Raw genomic sequence first — 17,724 nt, 5'->3', positions numbered from 1 at the left:
TATGTCCTCATGCGTCCGCTTCTCTTCAAACATGGCCATGATATCTTCATCCGGAAACTCGGGGTGCATCGGCCGATAATCCTGGAGGGGTTGTTGGGCCAAATAATCTGTTAAGGCACTTCCCTTTACCGCCTTTTGGGTGACGTAAACGATATAGAATTCAGATAATAATACCTGCCACCTAGCGATTCGTCCCGTGAGGGCCGGTTTTTCAAAGATGTATTTCACGGGATCCATTTTGGAAATAAGCCACGTGGTATGGCTGAGCATATACTGCCTAAGCCGATGTGATGCCCATACCAGAGCACAACACGTCCTTTCCAGCATTGAGTAATTCATCTCACATGCGGTAAACTTCTTGCTCATATAGTAGATGGCTTGCTCCTTTTTCCCAGAATCATCATGCTGACCCAACACGCACCCCATAGACTCGTCCAACACGGTCATATACAGGAAAATAGGTCTTCCTGTTACGGGTGGCATGAGCACCGGGGGATTCGCGAGACTCTGTTTGATCTTCTCGAAAGCCTCTTGGCAGTCACTATTCCATAGGACCGCTTGGTTCTTACGTAACAGCTTAAAAATGGGCTCACAGATAGGGGTGAGTTGCGAGATAAATCTCGCGATATAATTCAACCTGCCCAAAAACCCCCGAACCTGCTTCTCCGTGCGGGGTTCCGGCATTTCAAGGATGGCCTTCACTTTCTCGGGATCTATCTCTATCCCTTTCTGACTTACGATAAATCCTAGCAGCTTCCCCGACTTCACCCCAAAGGTGCATTTGGTTGGGTTTAGTTTTAATTGGTATTTCCGCAACCTTCCAAACAGCTTACGCAGATTGACAAGGTGTTCGTCCTCAGTCCGAGACTTGGCAATCATGTCATCTACGTAGATCTCTATTTCCTTATGCATCATGTCATGGAACAACGCCACCATGGCACACTGATAGGTTGCCCCAGCATTTTTCAGTCCGAAGGCCATCACTTTATAGCAGAATGTCCCCCATAGGGTGACGAAAGTGGTCTTCTCTACATCTTCGGGTGCCATCTTTATTTGATTATACCCCGAGAAACCATCCATAAATGAGAAAAGGGCAAATTTGGCTGTATTATCTACTAATATGTCAATGTTTGGCAGGGGAAACTTGTCTTTAGGACTTGCTCGGTTCAAGTCCCGGTAGTCTACACACATTCGAACCTTGCCGTCCTTTTTCGGGACTGGGACAATGTTGGCCACCCACTCCGGGTACCGTGCCACAGCTAAGAAACCTACATCAAACTGCTTCCTTACTTCTTCTTTAATTTTTAAAGACATCTCGGGTCTCATTCTTCGTAACTTTTGCTTAACCGGAGAAAACCCAGGATTCAAAGGCAACTTATGCTGCACAATGTCGGAATCCAGACCGGGCATATCTTGATACGACCATGGAAAGACATCTTGATACTCTTCAAGAAGGGTTATCAAGCCTTGGCGGATAGGCGCGGTCATACCGGTCCCTACCTTTACTTCCTTCTTTTCCTCCGTGGTCCCCAAGTTTACCAATTCGGTTTCTTCTTGGTGAGGCTTCATTTCACGTTCTTCCTGAGCGACCAACCTTTCCAACTCTGGTGACAGGACGTCCTCTTCTTCTTCCTCGTTTATCGTTTGGCTTATATCTCGATCGAAATCGATTATCAAACCCTCGTTGTTAGGATCCTCAAAGAATCGACCCTCATCTCTATACCAAACAAGACAAAAGAATCAAAAACATGCAAAATGATATGAGAAAGGGTGGTACTGCAAGAACAGATGAAACAAGATCTCTTTGTTTATTTAATAAGGTAGGTTTCACAAAACAAAAGAGAACGGAAATCTATAGGCTCTAATTACATTGAATCGGCGGTATAGACTTCTGACTGGCTTATCACGCGCCAGTTCCCCACTTGGGAATCGGGGTGGCATGGTTGCACAAAACTTGGTGGGTCTTGAGGGAACTCCTCTTCTATCGCGGCCACCTCCTCCTCGGACACCATTCCAGCGCTGGTGAAACACTGGCTAATACGGCCGGGCCATATCCTATCCGCCCGAAATCTTGACGGCACGTTCCTCCTCCCCGGCATCCTAGGTTCGTACCCTAATCCATATTTGTATGGATTTCCCTTGATATCGACCACGTCAGCATTCCCGAGGCAGTCCTTGCCTAGACCCATTCCGGGCTCAAATCCGTTCCTGAGCATAACACGCGCCACCATTAGGGCCACTTTGGAGAGAGAAGGTAGCGACGGACTTGGTTCGACAGAGGCGCAGCTCACCACCTCAAAGGATTGGAAAGCCGTTTCCAATGATTCTTCCGTCGCTTCCACGTACGGTGCGGAGGAGGGGCCGCTCTCTAACATATCCTCTTCACCCGACACTATCACTAAAAGTCCACCCACTGCGAACTTCAATTTCTGGTGAAGCGTTGAAGGGACCACTCCCAGGGCATGAATCCACGGTCTTCCCAAGAGGCAGCTATAGGCAGGATTTATATCCATTACTTGAAACACCACATTGCAAGTGTGGGGGCCCATCTGAATGGGAATGTCGATTTCCCCCATTACTTCTCGCCGAGTACCATCAAAGGCCCGCACCACCATCGAGCTCGGTTTTAAACGTGACGCACTAAAAGGAAGCTTTTCCAAAGTGGTCTTCGGCATTACATTTAAACTCAATCCGTTGTCGATAAGTACCTTTGCGACAACGTGGTCCATACATCTCACCGACACATGTAGAGCCTTGTTGTGTCCTCTCCCCTCAACGGGAATCTCTTCTTCCGCAAACGCGATGTAGTTGTTGGTGGTTATATGATTAATGATGCCTTCGAAACCCTCCACTGAGATATCATGTGCTACATGGGCATCGTTAAGAACCTTCATCAACAGCGCACGATGAGGCTCGGAGTTTATGAGTAGTTCAAGCAAAGAGATCCTTGCTGGAGTTTTATTCAGTTGCTCGACTACCTTAAACTCACTTTGTTGGATGAGGCGGAGGAACTCATGGGCCTCTTCCAAAGTCACTGTTTTTCCTTGAAGTCCCCCTTTCTTTTCGGCTCCTCTTGCCACGGGAGGATCTACTTCCTTCGAGGGGGTGGCTATGTCTGTGGGCTCATGGACCATGGGCGCCTTCCCTTTAGAGGACAATTCCGCCGGGTGAGGGGAAGCGAACACCCGACCACTGCGGGTTACGCCACTGAGGCCGGTGATGTTGGTTACCTTAGCTGATAGGGAGTCAACTTCGGTTGCAACTCTTTCGCTGGACGCGGGAGGGGTATACTTCCACGGAACGACCTTATTACTTTGATATGCAAATGGCGTCGGCTTGGGTGCCGCCCGGGGGTATATGGGTGTGGAGCCGGTCCCTTTCCTAAAACATATTACTAGGGCCTTGGGGGTTAGAGGAACCTTCTTCTCTTCCGACTGCATGCAAATTTGTGGTTCTTCCCTCCCTCCTATGGACACTTCAAGCTGCCCGCAATCCATGAGCCGCTGAAGCAATTCTTCCACCGCGGGACAGGTTTCCATGTCATGCGACTCCCCGAGGTGAAACAAACATTCGTCCCTTTCATCTCCACCTTGGGGGACCATGCATGCCGCTTGCAGTGTTTGATAGATGAAGCGTCTAGAAGTAACCACTTCTTCTAACCTCTTTGTCCGTGATGGCCCGTCCTCTTCGACGGCATTCACGCTAGCCCCTCCATGACTGGCTAGCGGGTTGGTTTTAACATTTGGGCCTTCCTCCTGAAACACTAGCCAGCCGGCACTAATCAGGTGCTGCACTTTATACTTGAACGGGATGCAGGAGTCAATATTGTGTCCGGGAACTCCACTATGGTACACACACTTGGCACTCGGATCATACCACTTGGGGTAGGGTGGCTGAAGAACTTTCCCGGGTATGGCCACCACCAAGTGATTCTCCAATAATGAAGGCCATAACTCGGAATATGCCATGGGAATAGGAGGGAAGTAGTCTTTCGGGTGCTGTGCATATTTATAGGTCGCGCTGGGGGCTGTATTATTAACTGGCCGGGGTGCGGCTGGAGCTGTGCGTTGGGCCGGCGCTCTTTCTGCTGCGGGTGGTCCTTTTACTTGAGTCGGGAGGGAGTTCCCGGCTCGGATTAAAAAATTTGGGGGATTGGGCTGGTATGGGCTTTGGATATTTTGGGGTGCTTTCATCCATGTTGGGGCGGTGGTGACTGCGTGGGCATCTCCTTCCTTTTTCCTCGCGCCCACTACTGGGGCTCTTCTGTTGTTGTTGGGGGCCATATTGGCAGCATATTCGAACTTGCCTTTTCATAGCCCGGATTCAATCCTTTCTCCGGCGAAGACGAGATCCGCAAAGTTAGCTGGCATGTAGCCTATCAGCTATTCATAGTAGAACGTAGGTAACGTATCTACCATAATTGTGATCATCTCCCTCTCCGTCATGGGCGGTACGACTTGGGCTGCGAGATCTCTCCATCTCTGGGCATATTCCTTAATGGACTCATGCTCTCGTTTAGTCATACCCTGAAGCTGGTTCAGATCGGGAGCCATGTCCATATTGTACTGGTACTGCCTAATGAAGACAGTTGCCAAGTCCTTCCATGATCAGATCTGGGAAGCTTCCAGATTGGTATACCATGCTACAGCTGCCCCGACCAAGCTGTCTTGAAAGAAATGGACCAACAACTTTTCATCCGCGGAATACGCCCCCATCTTCCGGCAATACATTCGGAGATGCCCTTTTGGACATGTCGTCCCTTTGTACTTATCAAAGTCCGGTACTTTGAACTTGGGAGGGATGACGATGTTGGGCACGAGACATAAATCTGCTAAATCCGAGAATGGGTAATTGCCAAGGCCCTCAACTTCTCTTAACCTCTCTTCAAGCGCCTCAATCTTTCCCTTATCTTCCGCAAAGGGAACAGATTCTTTTACGGGTGTGGGTGAGGCCGGGGTATGACGGACTATGTTTGATTGGGGTAGTTCATGCGGGGACGGATCTTTGAGGTGGAGCAGGGGGCCAAGATGGGTATCTCCTTCCCCATCGTCTTGCTCGGGATAGTCTTCATAAGGTGGGAGTTGCCCCTCAAAAGTAGGGGCTTGGCTTAAATCTTCCGGGGTGGCATGGGGGGTGAAGTCCGGAGGCAGGCCATAAGGATAAGCTTGCGGACTATACCTTCGACCGAACACGGCCGTGTTTCTGTCTAGGCCCGGATTCAAGGCGGGCTGCAGCACCGGCTCCGCTTCCCTAACTGTACTGGAGGCGGTTGCGGTGGCTTTATCCTCTATGGTTTTCTGAAGTTTTAACATGACCTCCGAGATGGAAGCCATTTGATCTTTTAAGGCCGATAGATCGGCCTTCATCTGTTCCTGCACGCCCTCTTCATTATCCATTTTTCTGGATCGAGTGTTATAGGGGTGCCTTGGTGTTTTCTTAGTTATGATGAAATTCCTAAAGAAATAAACAACGGTGAGTATGCCACCGAAACATGAGTATGCAAATGGATGATCGGAGCACTTGGATCCACCCCAAGATTTTTAGATAACGTAATGAGTCCAGAACTTCTCATTTTATAAAAAGAACAAAGCTTTCATCTAGCCAAGATTATACAAAGGTGTTACAAAAGAACCTAACGATTCCTAATTATATGGGCCATCAAATCTATCATGTGCTGACAGTAATTGATTAGCCCATGGATCTCCTCGGGGGCAGTACACACTTCGGCCATGGCTTTTGCTTTGGCTAACAGATGCGGGAGGTCTTGACTTCCATTTAAGGTCAAGGCGAACCTATCCATCCACATAGTCGCTTCTTGATGCAACGCATCAATCACCCTCCCTCTTGCTTCTTTTTCGGCATACACTTGTGCAAAATCCTCCACTAGCTTTTGTTCATGGGCCATGGACTGGTTCAATTCTTCCTTGTATTGCCCTAAGATAGCTAGCATGCTTCGCTCCGTGGCTTCCAAGTGTTGAGCCAAACTCCTTTTGGACCTCGCGCAAGCAACTAATTCTTCTTTTAAGATCATGCCATGCACCCGTGACCGATCTCTCTCCTCTCTTCGGAGCTTGAGCTCATTGTTACTACCCCACAATGCTCCTCGGAATTTCTCTCGGCCATATTCCTCCTTGCGGGCCCTTTTGGTTTCTTGTTCAAGGGCTTTTGTAGTGGCCGCGTTTTCCTCTTGTAACTCGGTGCACTCTTTCCGGATGTGTGTAGCAGCTGACTTGAACTTCTCCTTGGCGAGTCTTGCCTTCCCTAGCTCTAATTTTAGAGCTCGGACTTCTTCATCTTCCTCCGGAGCTTCGAAATTCTCCTCATCGATAACTTTCAATTTGGAGAGCCAATCTAACCCTCGCGCATGAATTCTTAGCCATCCATGATAACCTCCAATGACGCCATTTCGGATGCCCCTAAGCTCCTTGTCTTTCTTCAATGGATTCCTCCACGCCTTGTGGATTCTTTGTATAACCTTGAGACCTTGCGCGCCTAGATCCCTCACAAGGAAAGGCGAGAGACTTTCTTCGGTTGGCGCTCCCCTCATGGGATACCCTAGCTGTCTTATGGCGAGTGCGGGATTATAATTAATACAACCCCTAGTCCCTATTAGTGGAACATTAGGGTAGTCCCCACACGAGAAAAGAACTCCTTCCTTGCCTTCCTTCCAACGAGGAAACCAATTGATCGTGCTGCCCCCTATCCCAGCCAAATGTTGGTCCCAATCGACTCTTCCTTTTTCGGTGCATGAGCGATAGCTTTGAAGCGGACACGGGTGTCTCGTGTCTTGTCGGAATAGGTGTGAAATCAACCATACACAGAGAGCGGGTAAACAATAGACAATCCGTGCACTGTTTTTCTCACACCTCCGGTCAAAGGTGTCAAACAAATCTGCCAAGATAGCCACCACTGGACTTTCCTTGCTATGGTGATATGCGAGGAAAGCATCAATGGCGGCTAAGTCTACCAAACCGTCGACGTTCGGGAAGAGGACAACCCCAAAAATCAACAAGGCTAAAATATCTGCAAACGGGCCCCACTTCTCTTGGCTTGCCATATCCCTTGCCTTACCTTCCAAGTATTTTCGAGGCAAGCCCACTACGCCGTTCCGAGTTTGCTTCGTGCGATCCAACTCCTTCGCTGAATCACCAACCACAACCGCAATCTTACTCAAGGAAGGAAGAAAGCCGGAGAAAAGATACGGTTTTCTCCCCCCAAGAGGGCATCCTAATATTTCCTCAAACTCTTCAATAGTTGGTACCATTTGGAAGTCCCCAAACGTGAAACACCTCAACGGCTGGTCATAGTATTGGGCGAGGGATACGACAGTTTCCGTAAATACCTCCGTTGCGGCCAAATCTAGAATCTTTCCATACACTTTGCGAAAGGCTTGCCTTTGGAGAGGTCCCATCAATCGTCCTAATTCCTTGAGGCTAGTGACATCTAGGCTTTTAACCTTGACTTGATAAAACCTTTTGCCATTTTGATTTGTCCCCATCATTTACCTAAAAAAGGGGTGGATCAAGACTCCGACATGAATGATGCAATGCGTATGCATGAAACAGGAGGAAAACAACACAAAGGGGAAACTCACACACACGAGACCGCAGAGATCTAATTTTAATGCTATGTTTGGGCATGATGGCACCTCAACGTAGCATTGAAAGGTTATGTATTACTCTAAAGAAACCAAACACCACTAGCAAAAACTATAAACTAGTGCTATTTATCAAAAGATGCATGAGAACAAATGGCACGGAGTGTGTTTGCTCTTTGCCCCTATTTGGGAACCCATAGGACAATATCTAGGGGTCTCTAATAACTACTCCCCAACAATTCATAACTCACACGACTGTTTTCTAGAGGTATCATCACTCAAGATAATAATATTGTGGCGGTATGGAATACCAGCGACAACATATTATAAAGAGAGAAGCTCTAGACGAGGTTTCACTATTATCAAGCAAGTCGGAGACCTAGCATGATGATAGATTCACCTCCACTCCTTAAATTCCCATGAACCCGGGTGTAGGGCCCCTTTTTACTCAAAACCCGTGGGTGCTTAGAATGCAGTGTAAAGAATGCAAAATAGACAACAATTTATTTACATTTTACACAGTTCAATGAAAGCACACACAAAGTTTCACAATTCCACAATTCCTTAAACTAGGCCTAACTCACAAAAAGGTCCCCAGTGGAGTCGCCAACTGTCGCAATGTGCCCTTCGCGGGCGAGCGAGGGCGAAGCTCACGGGTGCGCTTTCCAAAGGAGGAAAGATGCGCGGAGTCGCCACCAACGTTTATTTGTGGAAAACGTCGGAAAAACCGAAGGAAACCAGTCAAAATGAAAATTCTAAGTTCGGGAATTGTATTTACGTTTGAGGAAGGTATTAGCACCTCTTACGTTTGTCTCAAAGGACAACAGCCTATTTTTTAGAATTTGTGGAATTGTGTTATCTTAACTTTATTTATTTTTATTTTTTTTGAGGTCGACAAAAGTTGGGCTTTTGCTCATATGTACCCTCCTTTGGAGAGGAAATCAGACCTACGTAGTTCTTTCTTATGCGTGAATCAAGTGATTCTTTTTACTTGAAGGGTGATCATTTTAAGGCATTGGGCCTTAAAAATGATCCATTTTACTTAGTAAGAAACTGAAATGATAAACTTTCAAAAACCTATTTTTGCGGACGAGCTTGACTAGGCGAGTTGATTTTAGTCTTAGTTTCACTTTAGTTATTAGTCAATTCAATTAAGAATGAGAAATCCCAAAGAGAAAACGTCCGATTGATTTTCCGCTTTTACTTTACTAAAAGGTATTTTTTTTTAATTATTATATTATTATTTTACCTCTTTTTTGATTTCCAATGTGGTTACGGCACGACCGAACGGTCGGAATTCATCTTAACCAAAATTAACGGATGATACAATTCAAACGATCGGTGGAAATTTATTTTATTTTTAGATTAAGCGAGAAATGACTTAAATAAATGGCTTAAGCACGTCAAAAAGGGGTATAAAAAGCGAATGGAAACGAGAATAAAAATACATGAAACAAAATGTGGACCACCACGGGTACATAGAATGAATTGAAAAACTTGGTTTGAGGTACTTACCCGTTGAAGACTGAAGAAAACGAAGAACGAATGATGAATCTTGAAGAACGATCGAGAATCTTCGCGTAATTACTCACGGAAACGTTACGGAAGCGCCTCGACTTGGATTTTCTTCACGGAAATAATTTTCCTCAGCAAATTCGAGAGAGAGAGAAGTGCCTAAGGGGCTGAACCCTTTTCTTCTTCACTTCTCCCCCTATTTATAGCAAAATAGGGGAGAAGCTTGCCGCCCAGCTCGCCCAGGTGAGCAAGGTTGCTTCCTCCAGAAGCAACAGCCTTCTGGAGGGCCCAAGTGGGCCTGGTTGCTATTTGCACCCCCACTTTTACTAAATACACCCCCTGCCTTTTTTTTTGTGATTCTTTTTCCGTAATGTTACGAAACTTTACGAATTTCGTAACGATACTTATTTTTCTTCCGCAAGGTTATGAATCCTTACGGATTATGTATTTACTCTTTTTTAGCTTTCGAAGAAGTTACGGAAACTTACGGATTGCGGAAAAACACCTCTTTTCGACTTCCGCCACATTATGGAATTTCACGGATCGCGCAAGCTTGCTTCCTTTAGATTTCTGAGACGTCTCAGGACTTCATTTATTGTGCAACAAAGGACGCCAAGTATCTCAAAGCGGCTAACCAAAGGTTGCATGTCATCAAGTAATAATCCCCGAACGAAATCAGGGTATGACACTTTGTATTTCCTATGTGTTATATGTATGGTAGTTTTATTTCTTAATCTTATGGCGATGGATTTAGAGATGCACCTTAATCTCATTGTTTATGCTATTTTAGTTAGACCATCTACAATTACTTGATGGTTACCATAATGTCGTTTAACTTATTTGCTTAAGAAGCCTTTATGTTTGTTGCAGGTGATTTAGGAAGCAATCTTGTAATGTAATGATTTCAAAACCATTCAGCATTTGATAAACAAATGGTCTGATAATATGATTTAATTGGACATTTAAACAAATGGTTTACTAGCTTGACAAGATTGACACTTCTTATTACTTACAAATAATGTTTCCTGCTATAACCCAGCAGCTCTAATTTTCTCTTTCCAAGGAGTGCTAAGAACACACCCCTTCATACACACTTTATCTAACTGGTTAAAATTAATTGAAAACTACAAAATCAGGAGAATAAATCATTAAATATGATTTGAGATCAACAAATTGTCATTTTCAATAAATTTCAACTAATAAAAGAGTATGTGAGAAAGTGTATTTCTAGTATTTCACTTCTTATTAAGCAGTTTTAATACTAACACTGCTTGCTAGTTGTAGAAATTAATCAGCTTTACTACAATGTCTTGTCCCCCCCCCCCCCCCTTGTTAATTCTAGTCCTCACTTAATTCCTCTTCCTAATATTTACCCATCATTGTTGATAATCTGTGTTGTTTCTTGCAGGAAGTAGTTGCAGAGGTGGTTCAAAAGTTTCAACCATGTTAAGCATCAACTGTGTTTATTGAGGTATGATCAATTTCAAAACCTAGGGTATAACAACCCTCTCCCCTAGTATGCGTGTTTTTTTTTCCTTTTTAAAAGTTAGTAATTCCATAACATGGACATGAAGAGTGTTGTGTGCAGCTTGTTAAACCAAAATCACCCCATTCCCCAGTAGGATATGTCTCAAAAATTCGGACTGGAAAATAGTCTGGACAAAATAGAATCCCTTTGATTCATCAAAGGTCAAACTAAATATTCTAGACAACAAAGGAGAGGATGAAGTAAGTGGTTAATTGCTACAAATCTGAACCCTTAATAACTAGTTTGAGGTATATAGACCATAAACAGAAAAACATGCAATCATGCCATTAATATTCTTTTAGTTAGCAGAAAAAATAAAAGTGTATAAAACAACTATTGATATTCCCAATTCATTATTGTTGAAATTGTATGCAATAATATGGTAGTTGGTTGTAGAATTGAGCTTCAGTATTCATGTCATTTTGCTGTCAAAGGCAATAATCACAAAAACCAACTACTGATAAATTGAATGTCCTTATTGAGGAAAAAAGGTTATAGTGGAAGGATTGAATTGGTGGTTTACTATGCATATGAATGGTGGCAACGCTAATAATGAAACCCTCTCACTATTGTGTTGTACCTACGGTAATCGATTTCTCTTTCTCTTGTGGTGTTTTGGTCGACAAAGAATGGAATGGAACTTTGTAGGAGCTTTTGTTATTGTGTTTTATTTCCTGAGATTGCAGAATAATTAGTTTGGGGCTGTTCTGTATTTATTGTGCTATTTCAACTTTTGGATATGTGATGAATTGGGCTTCTATAACTATATTGAAAATGCTAGCTTGTGCTTGTTACTACTGAATGATATGGCCTCGTTTTAACTTTTATGATAACTACTTTGTTGTTGGGGGAGGGAGTGGAGTTAATAGTTAGTATGGAGAGAGAGAGAGAGAGAGAGAGAGAGAGAGAGAGAGAGGGGTGGAGTGGCAACCTTAAAATAGAAATTCATAATGTTCTATTTTATTATTTGACCCATAAATTTTCATTGTCAGTCATATATGCGAGTTAGTTCTTTTCTGGTATATGCCAATCTCATACTTGATATTATGAGGAACTTTTTTTTTCAGCTCATTGAAGGTTGTAGTGGAATTTCACTGCATGATGCATATTATTTAATTATACAACATCCTAAATGTAATTGATAATGACTTAGCTTCTAGTAAAAAAGCTAGCTAGTTGTTCATTTCAAGACCTAGAAAGAGTGCATTTGTGATTGCACCCATCAAGTTCATCCACACCACAAACCAAAATAATCCACTTGTCATGTCCATAAAATGTGCTGTCCAATGTGATCCTTTGACTCCATATAGGCACTGCTTCACCTGCCTTTTTGTTTCCTACAAGAATCCATTTTGCTATCACACATGCCAATGCGGCCTTAGATAATTCATCCATCTCAATGTACAACTTTTCCCACATCTTGCAATACCTGAAAACCAATGCACCAGATAGAGAATTAATAAAATTTCTTTTATGCATGGCTATATATATAAACAATCCTCACTAGGTAATTAATTGGCTTAATTATAATTTTGACTAGTGTTACAATATATATATATATATATATATATATGCATATATACTTTCAAATTTGGGGAGTTGGCACCAATTCCAACAGCCATACCTAGTGACATAAGCAATTAATTTCATATTCCTCATTCCACTTTTGTCACAAGACAGGGTTCTCACCATCTTTGTGACAAAGAAAAACAAATGTACTCGAACTCACTTGAGTGTTTCAATGTTTGTGTTTGCTTTTGTATGTTATTGCACAACTATTGAGACTTCCACCTTATGGTATGATTCATTCATGTAGGTGATTATTGACTTCTTTATTGGATTGGATTGTTGCTCTGTTTTTGGACTATGTTGCTCATCATTGCATGTACAAATGTAGCAATGTAAACTTTTGATCTTGTTGTTTGTTACCAATGTTGTTATTACTTGTTCACTGCCATTAATGTAGCAATGTAAAATTTTGATCTAGTAGAAGTAAAAATAGGATACTTTAAGCCTACTCACTGTCACATATTGATATCTAATGTTTTTGGGAATGATGATTCATGTAGGTGGTCATTGAGTTATTAATTGGATTGTTGCTTTGATTTTGGACCGTGCTGCTCATCATCACAAGTACAAATATTTGTTACAAATGTTTTTATTACTTGTTCACTACCATTAATGACAATTGATATACAAATTATGTTCATGATGAGTGAACCTTAGATTCCCGTTTGAGATTGAATGCAATGATTCTTGCGGACAGTTTGCATTAATCATTGTATTTAATCTTGAATTGTCCGTTTGGACTGTTTGGAGAGACTGATATTTTTATGGTAGATTCATGCGTTAAGGTTAACATTATTTTGTTTAATTTGATGAAATTTCGGTACAATGTATTTCTAGTTGTTCTCTGAGTGCATACTTTATTATCGGGGAATTAATCTCACCGATTTCATGTCACATACTTGGAGCCCAATGCGAAATGCTACCAAAATTTTGCCAAATTTAACAAAATAGAATTAACCTTGACGTATGAATCTATCATAAAAAATGTCTTCCTGAATGGGATAGGGCCACACATATAATAAAAAAGTGAAATTTTCATGCATCGAATAACTTTGTGAGTATCACAAAGTTATTATTTAGATGAATCGAAGTTAGATGAATGAATGTCGCATGAGCCTTGCATATGAGGAAGGTGTTGAAGAGTTCTTGCAATTTGCCTCTGAAAGAAGTCGACCAGATGAGGATGGAAATTTTTTTGTCCTTGTATAAATTATTTGAACGAGAGACAACAAATATTGGACGACATACGGGAGCATCTGTTGTGTGATGAGATTAAGAAGAATTACAATGTGGATATGGCATGGTGAATTGATAGACATGCAGAGTGGGTCCCAATTTGAACCGTTTGATGTAGAAATGGGAGATCTCTTGGAGGATATGATTCGTGACCTTGGACAAGAGTCTTGTCAGCAAGCACATGCCCTTATGTATGATACATTACAAACTAATTCAAAGAAGCCTTTGTATCTAGGGTGCAAGAATTCCTTGATGCTATTGTCGGTGGTGTTAAGTCTGATTAATGTCAAGGCCAAATATGGGTGGAGTGACTGAATCTTTAGTTCACTACTTCAAGTAGTGCACGATATGCTTCCAAAGGAAAACACGTTGCTTAAAAGTTACTATCAGGCCAAGAAGATACTGTGTCCAATGGGTATGGAGTATTAGAAGATTCATGCTTGCCCGAATGATTGTATACTGTACAGACATGAATTTCAAGAAATGCCCAAATGCCCTAGGTGTGGGGTATCACGCTACAAAGTGAAGGATGATGACGAGTGTAGTATTGACGAAAACTCAAAAAAGGGTCCCTCAGTGAAGGTGTTGTGGTATCTTCCCATCATTCCAAGGTTTAAGCGTCTGCTTGCTAATGGAGACAACGTAAAAGACCTTACATGGCATGCAAATGAGAGAAACTGCGATGGAATGCTCAATCATCCGACCGATTCCTCCCAGTGGAAGAAGATTGATAGTTTGTATCCAGATTTTGACAAAGAGGCAAGAAATCTTAGGCTTGGACTAGCCACTGATGGAATGAATCCATATGGTAGTTTAAGCACTCAACACAGTTCGTGGCCAGTTTTGCTAGTAATTTACAATTTGCCTCCTTGGTCGTGCATGAAGTGAAAATACATGACATTGTATATGATGATATCGCGCCCAAGACAGCCAGGAAATGACATCGATGTTTATCTCAATCCCATGATTGAAGACTTGACAAAGTTGTGGGACGAGGGGGTTTTAGTGTTTGATGGGTTTCGAAATGAGACTTTTCATTTGCGTGCAATGCTTTTTTGTACCATTAATGACTTTCCAACATATGGGAATTTAAGCGGTTACAATGTTAAGGCCATCGTGCATACCTCATCTGTGAAGAAGACACAAGCTACATACAATTGAAGCATGGTAGAAAAATAGTGTACACTAGGCATTGATATTTTCTAAAACCTCATCACCCTTATAGGCGATTGAAAAAAGAATTTAATGGAAGTCAAGAACATGAAACTGCGCCGATACTGTTAAATGGTGACCAGGTCTTCCAGCGGGTTCAACACCTGAATACTATATTTGTAAAGACCCAAAAGAAGGAAAAAAAAAGTAAGAGTTGCATATGGAAGTAGAGGTCAATTTTGTTTGATCTTTTGTACTGGTCTGATCTAGATGTTAGACATTGTATTGATGTTATGCATGTGAAGAAAAATGTATGTGATAGTGTCATTGGGATGCTCCTTAACATTCAAGGAAAGACGAAAGATGGTTTGAATACTCGTCAAGATCTAGCTGAGATGGGTATATGATCGCAATTGCATCCAAGGTCTGATGGTAAAAAAAATATACTTGCCTCCAGGTTGTCATACTTGGTCCAGAAAGGAGAAGATCAGTTTTGTTAGTGTCTGCGCCGGGTCAAAGTCCCACAAGGATACTCTTCAAATATTAAGAGCCTTGTGTAGTTGAAGGATCTTAAGTTAGTAGGGTTAAAGTCTCACGATTGTCACGTCTTGATGCAACAATTGTTAGTCGTGGCCATACGAGACATTTTGCCTAACAAAGTCAGGTTTGTCATAACTTGGTTGTGCTTTTTCTTCAATGCCATATGAGTAAAGTCCTTGATCCTGTGAAGTTAGATGAGCTAGAAAATGAGGCTGCTATTATATTGTGTCAGTTGGAGATGTATTTTCCTCCTGCTTTCTTTGACATCATGGTTCACTTAATTGTTCATCTGGTCAGAGAAATCAAATGTTGTGGTCCTGTTTATTTGCGGTGGATGTACCCGGTTGAGCGATACATGATGATCTTAAAAGGGTATACCAAGAATCTACATCGTCCGAAAGAATCTATTGTTGAAAGGTACATTGCAGAAGAAGCCATTGAATTTTGTTCAGAGTACATTGAAAAAGCTAAACCTGTTGGGCTTCCTGAGTCTTAGCATGATGCAAGAGTAGGAGGTAAGGGTTCAAGAGGATTGCATGTTATCACTCCAACTGTAGAAGATTTGCAACAAGCTCATTTGTATATGTTGAATAACAGTAATGAAGTTTTGCCATACATACTTCGCCATGAAGGTTTAGTGAAGGAAAGTAATCCAAAAATGTCAAAGAACAGGGTCTTGAAAAAGCATAACAAGACTTTCCTAGATTGATTTAAAGACACAATCTTTGCTGATGATATTGCTTCTGAAACGTTAAGAAAGCTAGCAGATGGGCCTAAAAGAAATGTTATAACTTGGCAAGGATACAATATAAACATGTATTCCTTCTATACAAAAGCACAAGACGAGAAAAGTACAATGCAAAATAGTGGGGTCACCCTAAGGGCTGAATCTCAATACTTCGCTAGTGTACATGATGACAATCCTCGTGTAGCTACCATCCCTTACTTTGGTTTCATTGAAGAAATTTGGGAGCTTAACTATGTCAAATTTACTGTCTGTGTTTTCAAATGTAAGTTACTTTCAATTATTAATTGCAATTATTTATGTTTATTGTGTGATTGAGTAAACCAATAAATGTGTTCTTTTATAGGATTCATTGGAGGACCAGGCCTCACAGGGTTCCTTTGCAGCCCATGGATGTCAGAATGTACTGATTGCTGCAATTGGGCAACCAGAACACCCTGGTTATATGCGTGCTGCTGGAGCCGGTGTCACGATCAAGAAATACTTTGGACCAGCTCCAAGGACCTCCAGCACGTCTTCCTCCATGGCTCCCGAAGACCTGGGGCAGCTGCCACAATAAATTAGGGACCGGTTGGAGGAGTCAATCACAAAAAAAGTGACTCGACAACTAATGTTATCCTTCAGCCAAATGCGGTCCCAGTTTCTATCGCAGATGCAATCACAGGGACTCGCATTGCCTCCTGAGTCTGAGGTTGGTCCTTCAGCTGCTTGTGTCAGCACAAAGGAGAGTTGTGTTGATCCCTTAAGGAACGATCCAAACACAGGTGACTCAGGCAAATGCGGGTTGTACGTCGAAGAAAATCCTCCCCGCTTGGTTGCCCTAGGAAGACTTTATGAGAGATCCACAACCATTCAAAAATTCATTTGTTGCATGATCAAGTCAAGGTTGGTGTTGAGGAGGTTAGAGATGCATATGCTCCCATTCTTGTACCCACTAAAGAGGTTAGGTTAGTGGGGCAGACACTTAAAACCTTCCTTGCTTACCCGACACATCTTGTCAAGCGTTTATCAAAATAGGTATTTCAGTGTCATTAAATTCTTCTTTTTTCAATTAAAGTGATCACTGTAATTAAATTATGTTAATTAACTATGTTGGATAAATAGGGAGCTGTGGGACCGGCGAAACCTGCAGATAGGCCGGATCATGATGTCGATGATCACCTATATCTGATGACATTGACCATCCCACAACTTTTTCTGAAGTCGTTGCAAGTTATGTGGGATGCTACTGTGTTTGGGGTGTTTAATGACAACTTCCCCTTATACATAAAGCATGAAGATGTGTCTGAAATAGCACACGGTGGTCAATGTCTCAACATCTCTATTTTACAGTTATGGGTTCTGTAAGTTAATTTACATTATTGTTTATTACCTAACTTATTGTTTTATATTCATACATAATTTAATTTATGTTAACAACAATAGGCATATGACTGAGACAAGTATGTGAGGGGGTAGTGATGATGTGTTTGGATTCCTCGAGCCACAGCCCATCTAGTGATCTGGGCAATCACAATTGGAATCAGAAAGTTACACTAAGAACTGGATGCAGAATTCTAAACGGGATGTGTACCTAGGAGCCTATTTGAATGGGTAAGTTAAATTGAACAAATGAATTTGAATAATGTATAATAGTATAATAACCTATATTGGTCTCCACTATAGTGCATATTGGAAAATGGTCGTCATTTTGCCTAAGGAAAATGTTGTCATATGGTTTTGTTCGTTGCATAATAGGCCAGACAACTACCTCAAAGGAATAATTAACAGATCAGTGTTGTTTTTTAATACATTTGCATTAGCATTAGTCGGAAACATCAATATTTTAATTGTACAATACAC

General features: G+C 42.2%; 1 protein-coding gene across 1 annotated transcript in view; it reads left to right on the top strand.

Annotated features, from left to right (window-relative positions):
- Positions 1–16,441, top strand: part of LOC102667909 (probable pyridoxal 5'-phosphate synthase subunit pdx2) — a 28,199-nt gene extending 11,758 nt beyond the window's left edge. The window contains exon 3 of the mRNA XM_006574091.1: positions 16,229–16,441. Coding sequence (XP_006574154.1) covers positions 16,229–16,441 — 213 coding nt within the window. The remainder of the gene's footprint in view (positions 1–16,228) is intronic.
- The last annotated feature ends 1,283 nt before the right edge of the window (positions 16,442–17,724 follow it).

The sequence above is a fragment of the Glycine max genome, chromosome 1, assembly GCF_000004515.6.
Source record: "Glycine max cultivar Williams 82 chromosome 1, Glycine_max_v4.0, whole genome shotgun sequence".
In the NCBI taxonomy this organism is placed as follows: Eukaryota; Viridiplantae; Streptophyta; class Magnoliopsida; order Fabales; family Fabaceae; genus Glycine; species Glycine max.
Note: the sequence above shows the minus strand (reverse complement) of the source record. Positions and strands in the feature narration are given on the sequence as shown.